This window comes from Salvelinus fontinalis, unplaced genomic scaffold (assembly GCF_029448725.1).
Source record: "Salvelinus fontinalis isolate EN_2023a unplaced genomic scaffold, ASM2944872v1 scaffold_0403, whole genome shotgun sequence".
Classification (NCBI taxonomy): Eukaryota; Metazoa; Chordata; class Actinopteri; order Salmoniformes; family Salmonidae; genus Salvelinus; species Salvelinus fontinalis.
Window position 1 is genome coordinate 63,366 of NW_026600612.1, and position 22,692 is coordinate 86,057.

Genomic DNA, 22,692 nt, shown 5'->3' on the forward strand with positions numbered 1-22,692 from the left:
TGTAGCATGATGCAAAATAATAATAGGCTGTAATCGCTGCCAAAGGTGCTTCAAGTACTGAGTAAAGGGTCTGAATACTTATTTAAATGTGATATTTTCGTTTATTTAATACATTTGCAAAAATTTATAAAAACCTGTGTTTTTGTCGTTATTGGGTATTGTGTGTAGATTATTTTTTTTTGTCCTCATCAATCTAATATATTTTAGAATAAGGCTGTAATGTAACAAAATGTGGAAAAAGTCAAGGGGTCTGAATACTTTCCGAATGCACTGTATCACCGGGTATCATTAATGGCAGGGTGTTGGCTCAAAGGTCCAGAGGCAAATCCATCCCTAGAAAAGAACTGGATGAATAGAAATCTCAGAACAACCTATGGGGAGCATTTGGAAAAGTCAGTTTAATGCCACAAACTCAGTTACTTACAAACCACACATAAAGATGACAGTCAGAATATACAGTCAAAAGACAGATTTGAATTGATAACACCGGTCTACCGTTCTTCAGGAAGGCACTGAGGGTCGTACCGGCTGCATCGCTGTTCTACCGCTGTCAAAATTAACCAGACGGTGTTTTCTATTATCATTCATGCCCTTATCAGTACTGGGAGGGACTACATGATCTTGTCCAATCGGAAGCGCTTATTTTCATTTTCCGTTATGTCACGATGTGCCTTAATGAACAGGCTCCAGCTAGTGTTGATGCTGGGGCGGGGTTACTTGTACTTGTAGAAGCCCTCTCCGGTCTTCTTGCCGAACTTGCCCTCGGCCACCAGCTTGTTGAGCATCTCACTGGGCTGCATCAGCGGGTTGTCAGGATCCTTCTCAACCCAGCCTGGAATCAAGTCATCAACACAAACGGTTCATTTTAACTAACTGCTTCTGCATTGGTTTTACACTGCCTGCACCTACTTCATTTCATGTTTTTGCTTCTTCAAATATTCATCCCCTTTTTCAAAAGACCACCGGCACCTCTCGTCCATCTCACCATTCTATAACCAAAACAGTGCTCCTCCCCTGTGCCATATGACATGCAGGTATTGTGCCTGTTCCTAGCTGCTAATATAGACCTCTTTTAACTGGGACTGAAATCACTCTGTAATAGGAACACACTTGTGAAGCAGCCCAACACTCACCGTCCATGATGAACTTAGCCGTGTCCAGTCCTACGTAGTCCAGCAGCTCAAAGGGCCCCATGGGATACCCAGCGCCCAGCTTCATGGCAATATCAATGTCCTCCTTTGACCCGTGGCCTGACAAAAAGAGCACACACACACGCAGCCATTGACTTTGAATGAAGGGTGACAACGGTTTCGTATACAGACAACTATGTTTTGTTAACCATAGATGTTTATACACAACCATTTGTCACATCCCTCTTGGCTCTGATGCTATTTTCATTCATATCCAGGCAAAACGTTTGACTATCTTTCAGTCATGCAGGGGTGGTGTACCTCTCTCATGTAGCCTGATGGCTTCCATCATGTAGGGCACCAGCAGGCGGTTCACAATGAACCCAGGAGTGTCCTGAAGAGGAACATAACATACAGATGTTAGTGAACTGTTTATAATGAACTGCATATGATGAAGATAATGTATGGTGTAATATGGTATGTCACTGCATTATATTTAAAGGTGTACAATACCAGCGAAATACTTTATATGTTAAAATAAGCGAGGGTCTTACTTTGCAGGACACTGGCGTCTTTCCCAGTGCTTTGCTGAAAGCGAGGAGGGAATCGAAGGTCTCCTGGCTTGTGGCTGATGTTCCAATCACCTGAAGAGGACACGTAAACATCTTAACATCTTTCAATTGAATCTTGTTGATAAGGAGAGGAAGCCCAGTGTCATATTTAAAGCAACTTACACATGTTTCTAATTTAAACATCGCCATCATGACATCAAAAATAACTGCTCTGCGGGAGACTATATAGAGACTTATCATAGGGAGAGATGTCCTAAAATGTACGCCGCACTATTGATCCTTACCTCTACCAGCTTCATCATGGGGACGGGGTTGAAGAAGTGCAGCCCTCCAAATCTGTCCAGCCTGCTGGTGGAGCTGGCTATGTCCGTGATGGGCAGAGAGGATGTGTTGCTGGCAAAAATGGTGTGTCTTAAAATAGAGGAAGCAAAAACATCAGGCAACAAGCAACCCCCATGAGGTACATCCCAATCAGTAACATCAATTATGTGAGACACACAATGCCTTTCCTTTTGAAATATTTTATATTAATTAGAATAGTTTTAAAATAGTCTATTTTAAGCACATTTCAAGGATACCAGCATAGCTTTATAGTAAGATTAGAAAAAAAGCTCAAATGCAGATAAAGGAATTTTGATATTTAGGCTACACATTCAAAATGGCAACAAAAAATGTTTTCTAATCAAACAGCACTTGCTCTGTCTTGATGTTCATTTCAACACTGATCAGATAGCTAACTCCTATGGTTATTGACAAAGTCGCAGGCAGCGGAGACAGGACAGTGGTTATGTGGTTTGGATTCACACTCGCTTGGCGAGTAACCTTCAGACCAAAGACATGGGTTGGACCCACAAGCTAATGCCTAGGATTCAGCTCAGTGGGATAAGACAGTCTTGTGGTGTGTAGGAGACACAGGTTCAAGCCCTAGTCGGTCATACTTACGCTGGTGCCACTTTGTCCAGAGCACCAAAGAGGCCCTGTTTGATCTTGAGGTTCTCCACAATGGCCTCCAGCACCAAGTCTGTACTCCCCACCACAGACGCTGCGTCTGTCGATATCGACACGTTGGCCATCACCTTGGCAATAAACTCTGCTCCTGCCTGTAACATACATGATGACTGTCAAACCCCTGTTTGACTCAATGGTGTTAATAAAATTAAGTTCTGCCAACATTTCCTCATTGGAAACAGCAACATTAACATATTAGTGACCAACATCTGGCTTGTCAGCAAACTTCTTCTTGACCACCCTCTTCAGACTGCCTTCTATTCCCTTTGCGGATTTCTTCAGGATTTCCTCATTTGTGTCAACTAGCACCACCGAATGGCCCGTTGTAGCAGCAACCTATTAGAAAGGGGGAACACAAGTGCAAGTCGTGAGTGGGTGGGACAGGTGTACACCAGGTTTGACTGTCAAAAAGTAACTTTAGTAATATAACTCCTGAAATGAAGGACATTTCATTTGGCAAAAAATGAAGGACATTTCAGGTAGGTAACAAAACCCCGTATATAACTAGCTAGCTAAAGTAGATATAGGTCAAAGGCCACCTCATGCAGCTGTCGTCGCCATCTGTGTTTTGCACTGATCAACCTGAGACAGCTTGTGAGGCATACTGTACTTCTTACCCAGAGATGAACAACCATTGCTTATAATACAGAGTTGTGTTACTGATTAGCCTGCAAAACTCATCCCCTGCATCAGGGGAATTGCCTTGGTTGGCTTCTCAAGTAGGTATCTAACAAGCGAGCTAATAGCAAGCTAGCGGTTAACTAACCAACAGTATTCGGTAAGTTCGTGCACTTCATTGCTATATTTAACTGGCTTGTTAGCTAGTCTTGCAGCGTTAGCTACACAGCTGGTTGGCTTACAAGATAGCTAGCCAGCCTCTCTAGCAAGCTAGCTAGCACGCTAATGTTAGCAAACAAACTTATGTCATTAACAGTTAACGTTAACTTACGTTACCTGTGCGATACCTGCACCCATCTGACCACCCCCGATGATCGTAACGTGTTTGATCGCTGCATTTCGGACTGCAGAAGAGGAGAGACCTCTGATGACTTGGTGAGTGAAGAACGCCATGGTTTGCAAGGCGGAGAGGACCGCACCAGAATGAAGGAGCTGGCTGTGGCTGAAGGTACTGACTGACACTAAGACACCATGGAAAGTAGGAAGGTCGTTGTGTGGCAGTGGTCACGTGACTATTTAGCCCGTTCCATGACCTTTCACACAGTTCTGATGTGGTGTGTTTTATTAGATTCCTACTATTGCTCTGATATAGGAATGAGTCAATAATAACATTGTAGAAGGAGGAGGAAGGGAAGTGCTACTAAGGTACACAATAGTAACATTTTTGTAGATAGAAGGTGCTCTTTGGTAAAAGGGGTAAATTGGTCATCAAGAAGAAAGGAGGACCAAGACACTCTTCATATAATTAATTAAAATTCCTTTATTAGTATGGCATGTTCAATAGAAACAACGTTTTAAAAATGTGACGCGTTTCGACTGCATGGCCTTCGTCAGGGAGTACAAAGAAATAATACAATGTCCTCTTTTGAACAGCTTTTCCAATTAGTCCCAATTAGAAGAGGGAGTGGTAAAAAAATTGATTGGACACACATAGTAAGCAATACTATACACATTAAAAAGTGAAATACTGTAGCTATGTTATCATAAAAATACAACTCCAAGCTAGAAGTATCAGGACACTTAGAAAGGTAGTTCTAACCTTAAATATGACTGGGAGAAGTGTCAAGAATAAAAAAGCAATATATTCCATAGTACACTAGAACACAGCAAAATATGAACAACAGTCTACCATTGTAGTTTGATAGGATGCAATAGCACTTTCTACTGACAAGACAAGAATAGTGTGTGCAACAGTTGCATTAAAGCACATCAAGATCATCATTTGATTTATTTTATTGCCATAATGCAATAGACAATCAAAATAACTTTTGATTTTTAAACTTATTTCAGTCCAGTGAAATACAAATTACAAAATACTCAAGTAATTGAAATACATATTTCAAAAACATGTAACAGAACACTGGCCATCAGTAACAGTGGATTAACGCACCAAAATACCAAAGGGTATGAAAAATATAAGCTATGTAAAATATTTGATCACATAACAGAAGGTTTTTGTCTTTAATATTTACTGTTGCCTTGTTTAGAAGATAGAGCTGAAGGAAAAAACTGTTTGAGGGAACATAGGGCCCTGGGAACATGGGCCGAGGGAACATAGGGCCCTGGGAACATGGGCCGAGGGAACATAGGGCCCTGGGAACATGGGCCGAGGGAACATAGGGCCCTGGGAACATGGGCCGAGGGAACATAGGGCCCTGGGAACATGGGCCGAGGGAACATAGGGCCCTGGGAACATGGGCCGAGGGAACATAGGGCCCTGGGAACATGGGCCGAGGGAACATAGGGCCCTGGGAACATGGGCCGAGGGAACATAGGGCCCTGGGAACATGGGCCGAGGGAACATAGGGCCCTGGGAACATGGGCCGAGGGAACATAGGGCCCTGGGAACATGGGCTGAGGGAACATAGGGCCCTGGGAACAGACATGGTCCCCTGCATTGCACCCATTTTGTTTAGAATGGACTCCCTGTAACTGTTTAGAATGGACTCCCTGCAACTATGCAAAAAATATTTAAGACTGGGTGGCGTCGGTAGCATCATGACAAAAATAACTAAAAACCTGATTTTTGTCTGGACTATATCTTCTAGTGGAAGAATTAAATAGTATGAATTGACTTATCAAAATAATGTTTTAATTAAAATATGTAATTCATTGTTATTTTAGTAACAGTTTTATAAAAGCAATAAGGCACGAGGCAGTATCATGAATACAGTCACAGACAAATGGGTTGACTGGCCCTCTGCTGTCGCATCAGGCCAACTAACGCCGTTTACCTGTGACTGTATTCATGATACACCACTTCCTCTTGTGCCTTATGGCTTAATTACGGTGTCAGCGGTTGTTGTTCGTCTGGTGGCCTCACCGCCGGGGCCTCACAGTCACAGTGTATGAGCAGGGGGCCAGGGTGAGGCCAAAGCGCCCGTGCATGGGAGGAGGGACCAGCCCCTCGGGCAGTCTGAAACTGAAGGCCTGCAGCAGGCTGGTGAACATCAGGAACAGCTCCATCTTAGCCAGCTGCTCGCCCATACACACCCTGCGTCCTGGGAAAGAGAGGGAGAGAACACTGTAAAGATGCACATTAAGTCATGGTCATACTAAGTGCATTCCAATAATACTAATAATAATCCAGTAAGACAGTGAAATCAAATGATTGAAATGTTCAGTCGTGGCCTAACTGCTTCCTACTCATGTAGGGGTAGTATGGGACTTTAACAATCCAGTGAGATTGTGAACTAACCTTTTGAACCATGTTTCAGTGGATTTTACAGGAGCCTAACTGTAAATGTCCACAGTAGAAAGGCTTCATTCTCAGTGTATACCGTGTGACTACACTCCCGTTTGCCAATCGTAGAGCAAGTCGCTAATGGGACCCCGAAAATACATCTGTCGAGAGAGACTGCCTTAGGACCTACCTATTCCGAACGGTATGAAGCACTCTTTCCTCAGGAGATTCCCCTGGTCGTCTAGGAAACGAGAGGGGTTGAAGTCGTCTGGCTCCTCCCACACAGTGGGATCCCTATGGACAGACCACAGGTTGGGGATGATCACTGTGCCCTTAGGGATCGTATAGCCACGGAACTCTGCAAGACAACAACAGACGAACCATAGCGAAAGGGTTGTACTTTCCTGTTTCTGCTGCAGCAGCCTAGTTGTTGAGAAAGCAATTCAATACAACTTTATTGATCTGACTGTGCATAACGGAAGAGTCAGGTTCTACCATAGAATTAGAATGACTAGTATGGGTTTCTGTCTCCTCACCTGTGGTCTCTGAGGCCATGTGAGGGATGGCCAGGGGGACCACCACAGTCATCCTCTGCACCTCCATGATGGTGGCCTCCGTGAACGGCAGGCTGCCTTTATCAGTGAGAGACGGGACCCTGTCTGGGCCCACCACTGCATCGATCTCCGCCTGCACCCTCTCTGTGGTGTGAACGGGTACAAATGACATGGAAAACATTATTACAAAGCAACGAGCATTGGGAAACAGGATACTGGATATTTTACATATAGCATTATGATTGGGTACTGTACTACATCATGCTACAACAAGGAGTTCTCTTTCGGTTCCATTGAACTGGTCCTCTACACCCCTCTTCCTGATGTAGTACCTTGGATATCTGGATACAGGACCATGTAGAGCATCATCCACAGCACTGTGTTGGTAGTGGTATCAGTACCAGCGATGAAGAGGTCTCCTATGATGTAGAATAGATAGTCCTCTGAGAAGCTACTCTCCGTCTCCCCAGCGGCCTCCTGGGCCAGCATCTCTACCAGGTACATGTCTATGAGATCTCTGGGGTTGGCTGGGTCTAACGTCTCCCTGTGTCTGGTGATGATCTGCTTCAGGAAGGCAGTGATGTCCCTTTCCACTTGCCGTACCTCTCTGAAGACACCGAAGGGCAGGTAGTAGAGTAGGGGGAAGACATTGATGAGGACCGCCGCGCTGTTCGAATAGAATAGAGTAGAATAGATACGTTACTGCCTGTTTTCTGGGAGAAACTGAAATGTGTTAAGCGCTTAAGGGCACACAGCAGGAAATTCTACTTGAGATCAGAGACCAGCAGCCCTCCAGTTACCAGTTCAGTTCCCACGTCTTTGAACTAGTCAACCTTCCGGATACTGATCCACATCTCTAACCTCTAGGCTACCTGTTGGCGATGATCTCTAGGCCGCGGGCCATCAGGTCCAGCAGGGCGCCAAACTCCCGGTCAGCGTGGTGGAAGCGCTGGCCCAGGGCGATGTAGGAGATTACGTTGGACACAGAGTTAGTTATCAGAGGGGTCAGGTCCACTCCTGAACCCTCAGTATCTTCCTCGCTGAGACGCAGCAGCTCAGATTTGACCACAGCCAGTCCCTCAAGGATACAGGGCTCCAGGCTCAACTTACCCAGGCCAAAGTTCCGCAGCGTGGTGTGGCAGAATTTGCGCTGCCTTCTCCATACTGGTCCATAAGGTGCAAAAACTATGCCTAAGGTTCAGAGAAATTATAAGAGGCGGTTAATAGTGCTGTCACTATGCACTAGTACACATATGTAATTATTTAAAGAGCAAAATTACATTTCTCTTTCCTTTTCTGCTTGGAAGACTTTTGATGAGAATAATATAATATAACAATAGAACAGACCAATATAATATAACAATAGAATAGAATAGAATAATAGAACAGACCAAAATAATAGAACAATAGAATAGAACAGACCAATAGAATAGAACAATATAACAGAACAATATAACAATAGGATAGAACATACCAATAGAATAGAACAATATAATAGAACAGACCAATAGAAGATAACAGACCGATATAATAGAACAATAGAATAGACCAATAGAATAGACCACTAGAATAGAGCAATAGAATAGAACAATAGAATATACCAATAGAATAGAGCAATAGAAGAGAACAGACCAATATAATAGACCAATAGAATAGAGCAATAGAAGAGAACAGACCAATATAATAGACCAATAGAATAGACCAATAGAAGAGAACAAACCGATAGAACAGAACAATAGAATGGAGCAATAGAATAGAACAATAGAATAGACCAATAGAAGAGAACAGACCGATATAATAAAATAATAGAATATAACAATAGAATAGAGCAATAGAAGAGAACAGACCGATAGAATAGAATAATAGAATATAACAATAGAATAGAGCAATAGAAGAGAACAGACCGATATAATAGAATAATAGAATATAACAATAGAATAGAGCAATAGAATAGAGCAATAGAATAGAACAGACCGATAGAATAGAATAATAGAATAGAACAATACAATAGAGCAATAGAAGAGAACAGACCGATAGAATAGAATAATAGAATAGAACAACAGAATAGAGCAATAGAATATAGCAATATAATAGAACAATAGAATAGAACAATAGAATAGACCAATAGAATAGAATAATAGAATAGAACAATATAATAGAGTAATAGAATATAGCAATATAATAGAACAATAGCATAGAGCAATAGAATAGACCAATATAATAGACCCATAGAATAGAACAATATAATAGAACAATAGAATATACCAATATAATAGAACAATAGAATATACCAATAGAATAGACCAATAGAATAGACCAATAGAATATACCAATAGAATAGAACAATAGAATATACCAATAGAATAGACCAATAGAATAGACCAATAGAATAGTGCAATAGAATAGAACAATAGAATAGACCAATAGAACAGACCAATAGAATAGACCAATAGAATAGTGCAATAGAATAGACCAATAGAATAGAGCAATAGAACAGACCAATAGAATAGAGCAATAGGATAGACCAATAGAATAGACCAATAGAATAGACCAATAGAATAGAGCAATAGAATAGACCAATAGAATAGAGCAATAGAAAAGAATAGAGCAATAGAATAGAGCAATAGAATAGTGCAATAGAATAGAGCAATAGAATAGAGCAATAGAAGAGAACAGACCAATAGAATAGAGCAATAGAAGAGAACAGACCAATAGAATAGAACAATAGAATAGAGCAATAGAATAGACCAATAGAATAGAGCAATAGAATAGACCAATAGAAGAGAACAGACCAATAGAATAGAGCAATAGAATAGAACAATAGAATAGACCAATAGAATAGAGCAATATAATAGATTAGACCAATAGAATAGAGCAATAGAATAGAACAATAGAATAGACCAATAGAATAGAGCAATATAATAGAATAGACCAATAGAATAGAGCAATAGAATAGACCAATAGAATAGAGCAATAGAATAGACCAATAGAATAGACCAATATAATAGAATAGACCAATAGAATAGAGCAATAGAATAGAACAATAGAATAGACCAATAGAATAGACCAATAGAAGAGAACAGACCGATGTAAGAGAATAGAATAGAGCAAGAGAATAGAGCAATAGAATAGAACAATATAATAGAGCAATAGAATAGAGCAATATAATAGAATAGAGCAATAGAATAGAACAATATAATAGAGCAATATAATATAATAGAGCAATATAATAGAGCAATATAATATAATAGAGTAATAGAATAGAGCAATATAATATAATAGAGCAATAGAATAGAACAATATAATAGAGCAATATAATATAATAGAGCAATAGAATATAATAGAGCAATAGAATAGAACAATATAATAGATCAATAGAATAGAACTGGCCAATAGAATAGAGCAATAGAATAGAGCAATATAATAGACCAATAGAATATAACAATATAATAGAACAATAGAATAGAGCAATAGAATAGAACAATATAATAGAACAATAGAATGGAACAATAGAATATAACAATATAATATAACAATAGGATAGAACAATATAATATAATAGACCAATAGCATATAACAATAGAATAGAACAATAGAAGAGAACAGACCGATATAATAGAACAATAGAATACAACACTAGAATGGAACAGAACAATAGAATAACAGAACAATCTAATATAACATACCAATCGAATAGAACAATTGAATACAATACTATAATATAACAATAGAATAGAGACAAAGGAGAGGAGGGCTTCTTTGGTTTATAGTTAATCCATGAGGTGCTCTTTGATCATGGGATGAAATACTATAAAACAAAAAGAAGTTGATGCTGGATAGTAAACAATGCCAGAACAGCCTTTGTTCAAACAAACTTCCAATCAATCATGTAGTGGAATCTTTTTAAAGCATTTATGTTTTACGGCTTATGCGTGGCAAGATTATTTTTTTAAACAGACGTGTTGTGGCTACAGCCTTCATCAAGGTGACAAATAATAGTGGTGAACAAACAGGTGAATATCCCAACTCTCACAGGAAGTGACTCACTTCATTACCATACTGTATGTAATTGATGAAGTAAAGAAACTTGGAGAAAGAAAACACATTCAAGATATGAAGATGAACAAAATGAACATGGAAAAACAAGAATGCAACACCACAAAAGAAATGCAATATCATAAAAGGAAAAAACTAACTATGTACACGTGACCTCATTTACCAAACTTAAGAATGGAGAACCAAAAAATAAACCACGTATTTTACAGGAAAGGAGAATAATCCATTTCCTCATTTAGACCTGGCAATGCAGTGGCCTTTAGTTTAAAGATCCAGAACGTTTTGCGTTGTAGGAGGTGTTTGAGACCCCTGCGAGTACTGGGGACCTCTTCAATGGCAATGGCTTTCAGAGTATTTGGGCTGCCTATGTGGTGTACAGGCTGCCCAGGTGGGTGCTTTTACATAGGAAGTACTAAGAGAAGGCTCAAGGACAGGGTGTCTGAACATGTCTATGCTATAAGGACTGCTAACGACAAGTATCCTTTGGCTAAACATTACAGACAGATTGGCCATGCCAGCCCAAACTCTCTTAAAGCCATGGCCATTGAAGTGGTTCCCATTTCTCGCAGGTGGGGGCGATCGTCTCAAACACCTCCTAAAATGCGAAACGCGCTGGATTTTTAAACTAAAGGCCACTGTATTGCCAGGTCTAAATGAGGAAATGGATTATTCTCCTTTCCTGTAAAAGATGGGGTTTATTTTTTGGTTCTCCATTCTTAAGTTTGGTAACATGAGCTCATGTGTACACAGTTCGTTTTTTACTTTTATGATATTGCATTTCTTTCTCTTGTTATGCCATGTTTATTTTGTTCATCTTTGTATCTTGAATGTGTTTTTCCCACCCATTTTTTTTTACTTTATCAATTACATATGGTAATAAAGTGAGTCACTTCCTGTGAGAGTTGGGATATACACCTGTGTGTACACCACTATTCTTTGTCACCCTGATGAAGGCTGATATAGCCGCAACACGTCGGTGTAAGCCACAACGAAGGCGTTTACATTTTTCTGTTACATGAGAGTGCCTTGATTACTTCTGCAAGTTCGTTTGCACAAAGGCTATTCCGGCATTGTTTACTATCCAGCATCAACTTATTTTTGTTTTATAGAATATTCACCGGGCAAAACGCTCATCCAAGACCGCTCATACGATGAGTAAAATCGACCTCAGCAAAAATCTATTGACTATTGTGCTTTCATGCGTTATTACGCACAGGTTGAGTCTAGAAGCACTTACCTTTCCGCTTTGTCATGATGGTAACGGTGGGAATCTCTGGTCTGTCGGAGAACACATCTGCCCGGTTTGAGAGGGCATCCCTGACCACTTCATATCCGTTCAGTACTACTACCAGCTGACTCCCTACCCACATGCTGTAGATGTTACCGTAAACTTTAGCTTGTTCTGTGATAATAACTTGAGGCGAAATTAGAGCTTGTGTCTTTGACTTTGGAACGTCCTTCCCTCCCCAGCCTCCAAACCTCCTCCAGATGAAATTGGGAACCAGAAACCCGCCAAAATTTCCAACTATTGGCCATGGTTTAGGACCAGGAGGAATATTGGAGAAATCCTGGTGTTTGCGAAATGTGTGCATTAGATAATAGACGGCCACGAATACTGTCAAGGCCAGAATGCAGACATGGGACAGCGCAGAAGTGCCCAGGAGCTCGTGCCATAATTCCATAACCATGGGGTTTATATCGGCTGCAAAGCACAAAAAAACACCTCGTAATCCTTGGAAACAAGTTGAATATTTAGACTCGTCAAAATATTCTAAGTATAAGTTTAAAGATGCTTTTCAGAAGGGTCTGCCATGTTATTTGTGTAAGCAAACGACGCATGGTGATTCCTAGCTTCCTCTTGGTGGGTGAGAGAACGGGTGGTGTGATTGGTGCGTTGATAGATGACGACGGCAAAGGGGTTGACCCGTGTAAGCGTCATACTTCTCCTCCTAGTATCTGCACTTTGATTGGACAAAACTGAAGTCAACGTGTTCTTTTTTTATTATGAAGGTATAAATTATGGTACATTAGGACACACAATCATATGAGACTAAAGACTAAATGCACATTGAATGCAAATTAATATAAAACATTGAAAACAAACATCTTCAAGTTTGCAATTTAAAATTGCATGCATTTGTATTTAAAGGCACATTTTGGAAATTATATATTTTTAAAGTACTTAATATTCATTAAATCAAATTGATGTAAACGTAATAAGGTATAGCTCTATAAAATGCAATTTTTCTATTGGAGTTTTGAGTAAAGCTGCAAGCCAGTGGCAAAGCGCTGCATGACATCGCAACATGTTGACTTCAGTTGAGTTTGTTACAGTAACATTCACAAGAATAAAGAACATTTTCAAATAAACTGACCTCATAAATAAGATACATTGTAGTGGTGAAGTACACAAGGACCCAATGTATGTGGATTATGTTATTCTCACATACTTTCCCTATATGACCATTTCCTCACAAACTTCAACTATCCTTCACATAATACTTTAAAATCACATAATGGACCATAAATACTGCATGAATACAAAATAGGTTGGGGTGTTCAAAGCAACACTGGTGGTGAATGCCTGGTGAACAAGATCCTGAACTGGAGTGGAGTCCCTACTCTCTACTCCTCCCGCAGGCTCTGCACTGCACTGTACTTCTTACAGGAATTCTTAAGGCAGGCAGGGGGCCAGGTGATTGGCCAGCAGAAGGAGCAGGGCACCTGGGTCTGCACGTTCCTCTCAAAGAAGTTGAACACGGGGTTCCACCAGGTGTTGGTGAGGTAGTTGTTGGGCGAGCACCGCAGGGCCTGTCAACAAAAACAACAGACAACTTAAACGTGAGCATTACATCATAGGAGACCTCTTCATCGCTGCTACTGATACCACCACCAACACAGTGCTGTGGATGATGCTCTACATGGTCCTGTATCCAGATATCCAAGGTACTACATCAGGAAGAGGGGTGTAGAGGACCAGTTCAATGGAACCTAAAGATAACTCCTTGTTGTAGCATGATGTAGTACAGTACCCAATCATAATGCTATGTGTAACATATCCAGTGTCCTGTTTCCCAATGCTCGTTGCTTTGTAATAATGTTTTCCATGTCATTTGTACCCGTTCACACCACAGAGAGGGTGCAGGCGGAGATCGATGCAGTGGTGGGCCCAGACAGGGTCCCGTCTCTCACTGATAAAGGCAGCCTGCCGTTCACGGAGGCCACCATCATGGAGGTGCAGAGGTTGACTGTGATGGTCAGTTAAGAACAAATTCTTATTTACAATGACGTCCTACCCCAGCTAAACCCAGACGACGTTGGGCCAATTGTGCAGTGAAATGCAGTGCCTTAGACCGCTGCACCACTCGGGAGCATTAGCACAACAAACAAAGATAGTCCTCTTTAATTTCTTTTGTCTTTTAGCAGATGCTCTTATCAAGAGCGACTTACAGGAGCATTTAGGGTTAAGTGCCTTGCACAAAGGGCACATCAACAGATTTCACCTAGTCAGCTAGGGAATGGAACCACCAACCTTTCAGTTACTGGCCCAACCTCTTAACCGCTAGGCTGCTACCCAGCCAAAAACAATTGTAAACTTTTGCATAAACATCTATCAATAGTAGTAATATGGATATGTAGAACATCTCATTTTGTGCAATTCAATAATCAATGAAATTGTAGACAGTCACGCAATTGACACAACTACAAGGGAAGGAGCTGTAATAGTAAATGTCAGGCCCTATTATGATGTCAGTCTTAGTTTTGTCCAGCAGAGGGAGTAACACCATGCCAACACATTATAGCACTTCTATAACCTCTACATTGTGATGACACTGCTATCAAACAAATGTTGACACTTGTAATTCACAGAACTATGGGAGGTTTACACAACATTTCCCTGAAACATTAAGGTCATTACGTTAACATTAGGTTAATCATTATGTAAACATGCAGAAAGCGGTCGTCTTTTGAGGTGAATCTCACAGGGTGGGTAGAGCCATCTATCATCATGATCCTAGCCAGGCCTAATGGATGAGGATGAGGGTGTACTCTGATTCGTGTAAACACTGTGGTAGGTGGTTCAGAAGAGTGTGTGAGTGCTTCTGGCATTGCACGCGCACACACAAACACACGTACAGCTAACCTTGTGGGGACACACAATTCAGTCCCATTCGAAATCCTATTTTCCCTAACCCGTACTCTTACCCTAAAACTAACCCTAGCTCCTAACCCAAACCCTTAATGAAATTCTAACCCTAACCTTAACCCTAAACCCCCTAGAAATAGCATTTGACCTCGTGGGGACTAACAACATGTCCCCAGTTGGTCAAATTATTGTTTTTTACTATTCTTGTGAGGACTTTTGGTTTGTAACTATTTCTTATCGGCCTATTAACTAATTTACCGCCTGGTGTTTGCACCAGGCAGGCCAAAACTACATCCCACAAAAATGTCAGCCTGCCTTTTCAAACAGCTCTTACATTACAATGGCATTATCATAATTTCACATATTATTCCAACCTCTGTGGCACAATATATTTAAAACACAGATAAATCAAGTTTGAGACTGCACTGGGCCTTTTAAACTGCTGTATTGTCAGTATGTTCTTGCACATCCACCAAGAGGTTGCAGAGAAAGTAGGAGAGATTGAACAAGCTGCTTCTCAAAAGGGACACTTTTTGTACTTTGTCTCATTCTCACTGGTGGGTGTAATTAAATTCATCTTGTACAGAAGATTCTAAAGCAGAAGTTTTCTGCTCTGACCCGACGAGATCCAGAGCCTGCTGGTTTTCTGTTCCACCTGATAATTAATTGCACCCACCCGGTGTCCCAGGTCTAAATCAGCCCCTGATCAGAGGGGAACAATGAAAAAAATGCAGTGGAGCTGGCTTTGAGGTCCAGTTGAGTTTGAAGGTTCTGAAGACTGGTAAGCAGTTTCTGCTGGATAGTATCAGTCCATCTGCAGTATCATCAAGAATCTACTTTATCATCTCTGTCCATCTGCTGTATTATCTATCTGCTTCTACTACATGACAGTATCATGTCACCTGGACGTTGGCCATGGTGTGGTACCACCAGAACAGAAACGATTACTCTATCTAGATCACAGGAGGTTGGTGGCACCTTAATTGGGGAGGACGGGCTCGTGGTAATGGCTTTAGCGGAATAGGTGGATAGGTGATCTAGAATAGGGGATTCCATTTGTTCCGTTCCAGCCATTATTATGAGCCGTCCTCCCCTCAGCAGCCTCCACTGATCAATATCTCACCTGGATGACCAGAAGAGGACGTGTCATTTATTTTGAAGATTTTTCATGGTCACACACACCAGATAGGTGCAGTGAAATGTGTTGTTTTACAGGGTCAGCCAAAGTAGTACGGCGCCACTGGAGCAAATTAGGGTTAAATGGCTTGTTTAAGGACACAGACAGATTTTCACGTTGGCTATTCCAACCAGCAACCTTTCAGTTACCGGCCAACCCCTCTTAACCGCTAGGCTACCAGCAACCACGGTACTATATCTAGTATCAGCATCATTGTAGATTGTACAGTATCAGCATGTCACCTGAACGTTGGCCATGGTGTGGTACCACCAGAAGAGGCGTGAGGTGATGAAGTAGGCCACCACCACATCCACACTGTAGTGTTCGTGGGCCACCAGAATACACACCACTCCCACAGCAGCCAGCAGCCAGCACATCAGGTGGTACCACCAGAACGTCCGCGGGGAGTCTGGACGAGACAAAACACAGACAGGAGGTTCTTTCATTTCATTAACCTGGTCAATGTTAAAGGGTCAATGTTAAGTGGATGGCAATATAAACATATGAGTCTGGAGGAGAGGGAGGGGGGGGGGGGGGGGAGAGACAGACACACACAGGGGGTTGTGTATGTCGTCATTAAGGTCAGACGTTGCATCCTCTTGAACAAGTCCCACACAGGAGGGAAGGTAATAGATCAGGGCTGTCAAACTCATTCCATGGAGGGCCTTCTTTCAATTAAGACCTAGACAACCAGGTGAGGGGGGTGTTCCTTACTAATTAGTAACAAGAGAGAAGTGAAAACCCACAGACAGCCCCTTAGAATGAGTTTGACACGTGTAATAGTGCAAGGTCTCCCAAACTCGGTCCTGGGGGGACCGTTTTGGTTTTTGCCCTAGCACTACACAGCTGGTTCAAATGATCTAAGCTTGATGATGAGTTGGTTATTGAAGGCGGGGGGGGGGGGGGGGGGGGGCAGGGTTTGGGAAACACTGTAATAGAGGATCAGGCCACACCTGGAAAATGTCCCTCCATCAACAAAATGTATATCTGCCCGGTAACATTACTACATAATCCAGAAAATGTTCAGAGATCATGATGCCGTAGCTATGGGACCTTGTTTGACCTAACAGATAATCTAACCTAGATGAGAATATGATATACTTGTTAGTTATCAATAATTAACAGTATTTAGATGTGTGTGTGATATTTTATCCAGTACTCACACTCTTTAATAAACAGGTAGGTGAGGGTGAGCATGACGGTGTGTCCGCTGTAGAGGAAGTCACCACACATGAGGTGGGACCCGGTGATGGACAGACCGCCGCCGGAGATCAACGTCAGCACACGCTGCATCTTAGCGTGAGAGTCTCCATACAGCTGAGAGAGAGATGGAGGGAGAGATAGGAGGGAGAGAAAGAGAGAGGGGGGGGGGGGTTGGAAAGAAAGAGGTAGGAGAGAGAGATTGGCTTGACAGACAATACAAGCAGCTTCAGTTACAGGAATAAAGAACATTATCCAAAATGTCATTGTAACACAAACACTGTTCCCGTGTGGCTCAGTTGGTAGAGCATGGCACTTGCAATGCCAGGGTTGTGGGTTTGATTCCCACGGGGGACCAGTACAAACAAAATATTAAACAGTATGAACTCGCTACCGTAAACCGCTCTGGACAAGTGCATCTGCTAAATTACGTACAGTTGAAGTCGGAAGTTTACATACACTTAGGTTTGTCATTAAAACAGTTAGAACATCTACTTTAAACAGTTTGGAAAATTCCAGAAAATTATGTCATGGCTTTAGAAGCGTCTGATAGGCTAATTGACAAAATTTACATAATTTGAGTCAATTGGAGGTGCACCTGTGGATGTATTTCAAGGCCTACCTTCAAACTTAGTGCCTTTTTGCTTGACATCATGCGAAAGTCAAAAGAAATCAGCCAAGACCTCAGAAAAAAATGATAGACCTCCACAAGTCTGGTTCATCCTTGGGAGAAATTTTCAAACGCCTGAAGGTACCACGTTCATCTGTACAAACAATAGTACGCAAGTTTAAACACCATGGGATCACGCAGCCGTCATACCGTTCATGAAGGAGATGTGTTCTGTCTCCTAAAGATGAACGTACTTTTGTGTGAAAAGTGCAAATCAATTCCTGAACAACAGCAAAGGACCTTGTGAAGATGCTGGAGGAAACCAGTACAAAAGTATCTATATCCACAGTAAAACCAGTCCTATATCGACATAACCTGAAAGGCCGCTCAGCAAGGAAGAAGCAACTGCTCCAAAACTGCCGTAAAAAAAGCCAGACTGCGGTTTGTAACTGCACATAGGGACAAAGATCGTACTTTATGGAGAAATGTCCTCTGGTCTGATGAAACAAAAATAGAACTGGTTGGCCATATTGACCATCGTTATGTTTGGAGGGAAAAGGGGGATGCTTGCAAGCCGAAGAACACCATCCCAATGTTAAAGCATGGGGGTGGCAGCATCATGTTGTGGGGGTGCTTTGCTGCAGAAGGGACTGGTGCACTTCACAAAATAGATGGCATCATGAGGGAGGAAAATTATGTGGATATATTAAAGCAACATCTCAAGACATCAGTCAGGAAGTTAAAGCTTGGTTGCAAATGGGTCTTCCAAATGGACAATGACCACAAGCAAACTTCCAAAGTTGTGGCAAAATCGCTTAAGGACAACAAAGTCAAGATATTGTAGTGGCCATCACAAAGCCCTGACCTCAATCCTATAGAAAATGTGTGGGCAGAACTGAAAAAGTGTGTGCGAGCAAGGAGGCCTACAAACCTGACTCAGTTACACCAGCTCTGTCAGGAGGAATGGGTCAAAATTCACCCAACTTATTGTGGGAAGCTTGTGGAAGGCTATCCGAAATGTTTGACCCAAGTTAAACAATTTAAAAGGCAATGCTATCAAATACTAATTGAGTGTATGTAAACTTCTGACCCACTGGGAATGTGATGAAAGAAATAAAAGCTGAAATAAATAATTCTCTCTACTATTATTCTGACATTTCACATTCTTAAAATAAAGTGGTTATCCTAACTGACCTAAGACAGGGAATTGTTATTAGGATTAAATGTCAGGAATTGTGAAAAACTGAGTTTAAATGTATTTGGCTAAGGTGTATGTAAACTTCCGACTTCAATTGTAAATGTTTGGAAGTGTTAATATGAGCCTGTGTTAATGGATAGAATTGTACCTATCCAATGAAATTGCATTTAAACTCGCCAGTGTCGTCATCTTTCTCCCATCAGATCACTGTACCACAATACCCAGAAAACCTCGATTCCCTGGGGCATATATTTCCGATCGAACTCAAGACCGGATGCGATAACGTTTATGTCTCCAGGGTTCGAATCCAAAATGGCTTTTTTATGAGCAGCTATTGAGCATGGCAGGCAGATCGATATGAGTTCTGGAGGGAGCCAGGATGAGATCACTGCAGGACGTGGTTCACATGCCACAGCTGACACACACACACACACACACACACACACACACACACACACACACACACACACACACACACACACACACACACACCTTGGGAGCACAGGTGAAGTGATTGCCGGGTACAGGAAGGGTTGTGATGTACATGGTGACGCAGCGGTACAGGTAGAGGGTGCCAATCAGGAAGAAAAACCTCCGACCTGCAATCGACCTGGAAACAAACACACAAAGGGAAAATAAATGATGTCATCAAACAGGCCACTGTTAAAAGGGCTGTGGAACAATTCTCTTGGACATAGAACAGTGGAGGCTGCTGAGGGGAGGACGGCTGATAATAATGGCTGGAACGGAGCCAATGGAATGGCTTGTGTGTTCGATGTATATGATACCATTCCACCTATTCCGCTCCAGCCATTACCACGAGCCCGTCCTCCCCAATTAACGTGCCACCAACCTCCTGTGACATAATAATAATAATGAAAATGTCATGTTCAGCATACCGTAGCACTTCATATAGCCTACAATCACGGTCTTATACTGTTAAACCTGAATGTTGTATAGTCTGGTTAGAATTTCACATACATGGGGATAGCCTTTGACACAGATATCCCAAGATAACCGTTCTCTTACTTGTATCTGAGGAAAAGCCACTGTATAACCCAGATTCCCACCAGGAGCATGCCGTTGATCTCGGTGACCGTGAACGCCCACTTCACCCGGTCGATGTAGTCAAAGAACTTATCGGGCAGTGGCGGGCTGTTCTCCTTCTCCGGGACCCTCTCGTGGACGACCGTGATGACCACGGTGGTCAGGACCAGGTTGAAGATGGCGTAGAAGAACGCGATGGCTGTCTTCCACCACTCCGTGGGCAGCCGGTTGCCCTTGGCGTCAGGCAGCGAGATTTTGACGTAGTCCCTGTGGTGCCCGATGACCTTGCGTAGGCATCGTTTCGTGTCCTCCGGAGTGTTTTGCCCGTGTTTGGGGCAGTTGGCGTTGGGGAGGACCCCAAAGACACTGGCGAGGACCCCGCTCTCACCATCCATGCCCGGGTCCAGATGGGATGCAGTCGGGTCCACGAGCGCCATGGTCCAACACTGTCTACTGTCCACACACCAATGAAGAGCTCTCTGGTTCACCCAAAGTCAGCTAGTGCCTCTGAGGGCCCTGGATAAATAGGAATTAGTCCTTGTTGTTGGGCCTACTGTATTTGGTTTGACTGAGGCTAAGATGTCTTCCCCCTGAAGAACAACAAGAGGTTAGGATTTCAGTTTCATTTTGGTTCAAAAGGTGTTTACTGTGTGCTTGTTTCCTGCAGGAGAAAGCAGAAAGGAGACACTGGAGAGACTTGAGCCGTAATGGAAGGATGGAATGCCTATCTGTGGGTAATCACTGGCTATAATGTTCCCTCATTGTCTTCAATTTGGCTGGAGATAGACATGTCTGTTGGAAACTCATGACAACCTCTTCTCATTCTTCAGTTAACAAGAAGCCGTACAGTACACTAATATCCACCACCATTACATTAGCAAAAGGACAGTTGTAAACTGAGATAATAATTAATAATACCAGATGTCAAGGAAGTCATCATTGCGAAATGCTAGTAGGCTACAGATGTAGGATCTTAATCTGATCACTCTGTTGCAGGAGAACGTTCCTGCAATGCAGGACATTTAAAATGTGTAGTGTATTTGAGGTTTAAAATGGCTTCTGAAATTTGTAATTTCCCATTTGAAATTTCAGACTTGATTCTCCCTATCAAAAAATGTATCAAAACCTACAAACATTTCCATTAAATATAATCCACATAATAATTCAAATTTCCTGTTGCTGCAGGATTATCTTCCTGCTATATCCTGCTATATATTAAAATTAATTTCCTCACTATCTTAAATAAGCATGACCCTTTCAATTGTTTTTAAAACTAAGAACAGATATAGCCCTTGGTTCACTCCAGACCTGTCTGCCCTTGACCAGCACAAAAACATCCTGTGGCGGACTGCAATAGCATCGAATAGTCCCCGCGATATGCAACTGTTCAGGGAAGTCAGGAACCAATACACACAGTCAGTCAGGAAAGCAAAGGCTAGCTTTCAGGGGTCCGGTTTGGGGTCCGGTTTGGAGCGAGCGGTCGCATTTGCATTCGCTCTGCAGGTAGTATAACTTTTCATTACATTTTATTACATTTCATTATAGTACAACGGTTTAATTTGTCTAACCTTAGCAATTTCTTCTTAGCTAGCTACTTAGCCGTCTGTGTATAAAAGATAATTGCGTAATCATCGTATTTCGTCGCCTATCGTAGTCCACACTGCTATCTGCCCAGCAGCTAGCAAACGTCCACCGTCTACCGTATAACTTTTCATTACATTTCATTATAGTACAACGGTCTGATTTTCATTTTCATTACAGTACAACGGTTTGATTTGTTTGATCTTAGCTAGCTACATAGCCGTCTTTGCATCAAACATAATTGTGTAGTTATTGAGGTTCGCCAGCCAGCTATTTTCGCCCTAACGTAACGCAACGTAGCCAACACTGCTAGCTAGCCAGCTTGCCACCGAATAGCAGCATTGTAGAAACGAGTGCATTACAACGGAACGACTTGATCAGTGTAGTGTTGGCTGACTACACAGTTGTCTTTGCTATCTTTGATTTGTATTTGTTCGATCTTAGCTAGCTACTTAGCTGGCTACATAGCCGTCTTTGTATCGGTGATAATTGTGTAGTTATCAAGGTTCGCTGAGGTTCGCTAGCCAGGTATTCTCGCCCTAACGTAACGTAACGTAACGTAGTCAACCCTGCTAGCTAGCCAGCTAGCCACCGATTAGCAGCACTGTAGAAACGATTACATTACAACGGAACGACTTGACTTGTGTAGTGTTAGCTAGCTACATAGTTTTCTTTGCTATCTTTGTATCTAAGATAATTGTGTAGCTTTGAGTAATTATCGGTTAGCTAGCCAGCTATTTTTCGCCTGCCGCGCTGCCGTCCTCCTACCTAGCCAACTCTGCTAGCTAGCCAACTTCTACCGAATAGCAGCACTGTAGAAACTTACATTACAACGGAACGACTTGATTAGCGTAGTGTTAGCTAGTTGTCTTTGCTGTCCTTGTATCCATGATAATTGTGTAGTTTAGAGAAATTTAGTGAAATTGTCGAGGTTACCTAGCCAGCTTCACTTTCAACAACGTAGCCACTGCTAGCCAGGCTACTTCACCAGCCAGCAGTACTATATCATTTTAGTCAATAAGATCTTGTATTTTATTTTTATTTTTTTTTG

General features: G+C 42.0%; 3 protein-coding genes across 4 annotated transcripts; all 3 read right to left on the reverse strand.

The window, feature by feature from the left end:
- Nucleotides 1–379: 379 nt before the first annotated feature.
- Nucleotides 380–3,852, reverse strand: LOC129845923 (hydroxyacyl-coenzyme A dehydrogenase, mitochondrial-like). The gene is made up of 8 exons (XM_055913878.1): nucleotides 3,665–3,852; nucleotides 2,918–3,046; nucleotides 2,645–2,802; nucleotides 1,987–2,113; nucleotides 1,685–1,774; nucleotides 1,452–1,524; nucleotides 1,134–1,250; nucleotides 380–832 (listed from the first exon to the last, which is right to left on the reverse strand). The coding sequence occupies exons 1-8, from the start codon at nucleotides 3,779–3,781 to the stop codon at nucleotides 714–716; spliced, it is 930 nt and encodes a 309-aa protein (XP_055769853.1). The 5' UTR covers nucleotides 3,782–3,852; the 3' UTR covers nucleotides 380–713.
- A 276-nt stretch (nucleotides 3,853–4,128) lies between these two features.
- On the reverse strand, nucleotides 4,129–12,571 carry LOC129845915 (cytochrome P450 2U1-like). Of its 2 annotated transcripts, none has more exons than XM_055913857.1 (6): nucleotides 11,919–12,569; nucleotides 7,498–7,816; nucleotides 6,958–7,292; nucleotides 6,608–6,769; nucleotides 6,262–6,429; nucleotides 4,129–5,889 (listed from the first exon to the last, which is right to left on the reverse strand). In XM_055913857.1, the coding sequence occupies exons 1-6, from the start codon at nucleotides 12,367–12,369 to the stop codon at nucleotides 5,708–5,710; spliced, it is 1,617 nt and encodes a 538-aa protein (XP_055769832.1). In that variant the 5' UTR covers nucleotides 12,370–12,569; the 3' UTR covers nucleotides 4,129–5,707. The 2 variants fall into 2 exon arrangements, 1 of the variants encoding a protein (XP_055769832.1); XR_008758142.1 differs by having other exon boundaries at nucleotides 5,800–5,889; nucleotides 6,262–6,365; nucleotides 11,919–12,571.
- Nucleotides 12,572–12,835: 264 nt separating this feature from the next.
- LOC129845917 (phosphatidylcholine:ceramide cholinephosphotransferase 2-like) lies at nucleotides 12,836–21,482 on the reverse strand. Its single transcript, XM_055913858.1, has 5 exons — nucleotides 20,043–21,482; nucleotides 19,506–19,623; nucleotides 17,169–17,322; nucleotides 16,248–16,414; nucleotides 12,836–13,492 (listed from the first exon to the last, which is right to left on the reverse strand). Exons 1-5 carry the CDS (start codon nucleotides 20,495–20,497, stop codon nucleotides 13,307–13,309), a joined length of 1,080 nt encoding a protein of 359 aa, XP_055769833.1. The 5' UTR covers nucleotides 20,498–21,482; the 3' UTR covers nucleotides 12,836–13,306.
- Between the last annotated feature and the right edge of the window lie 1,210 nt (nucleotides 21,483–22,692).

Bases quoted from the DNA above. Each gene is read 5' to 3' on its own strand.
- LOC129845923 (XM_055913878.1), bottom strand. From the start codon at position 3,781: ATGGCGTTCTTCACTCACCAAGTCATCAGAGGTCTCTCCTCTTCTGCA. The intron at 2,114-2,644 runs GTAAGTATGACC...CTCTATTTTAAG, and splicing joins CTGGACAAAGTGGCACCAGC to ACACACCATTTTTGCCAGCA. The intron at 1,525-1,684 runs GTAAGACCCTCG...GTTCCTCTTCAG, and splicing joins AGACGCCAGTGTCCTGCAAA to GACACTCCTGGGTTCATTGT.
- LOC129845915 (XM_055913857.1), bottom strand. From the start codon at position 12,369: ATGGTTATGGAATTATGGCACGAGCTCCTGGGCACTTCTGCGCTGTCC. The intron at 6,770-6,957 runs GTACTACATCAG...TTCACACCACAG, and splicing joins CCTGTATCCAGATATCCAAG to AGAGGGTGCAGGCGGAGATC. The intron at 5,890-6,261 runs GTAGGTCCTAAG...TCTCTTTCCCAG, and splicing joins CTTCATACCGTTCGGAATAG to GACGCAGGGTGTGTATGGGC.
- LOC129845917 (XM_055913858.1), bottom strand. From the start codon at position 20,497: ATGGCGCTCGTGGACCCGACTGCATCCCATCTGGACCCGGGCATGGAT. The intron at 19,624-20,042 runs GTAAGAGAACGG...GTTTGTTTCCAG, and splicing joins TGGCTTTTCCTCAGATACAA to GTCGATTGCAGGTCGGAGGT. The intron at 17,323-19,505 runs GTGTGTGTGTGT...TCTCTCTCTCAG, and splicing joins ACTTCACCTGTGCTCCCAAG to CTGTATGGAGACTCTCACGC.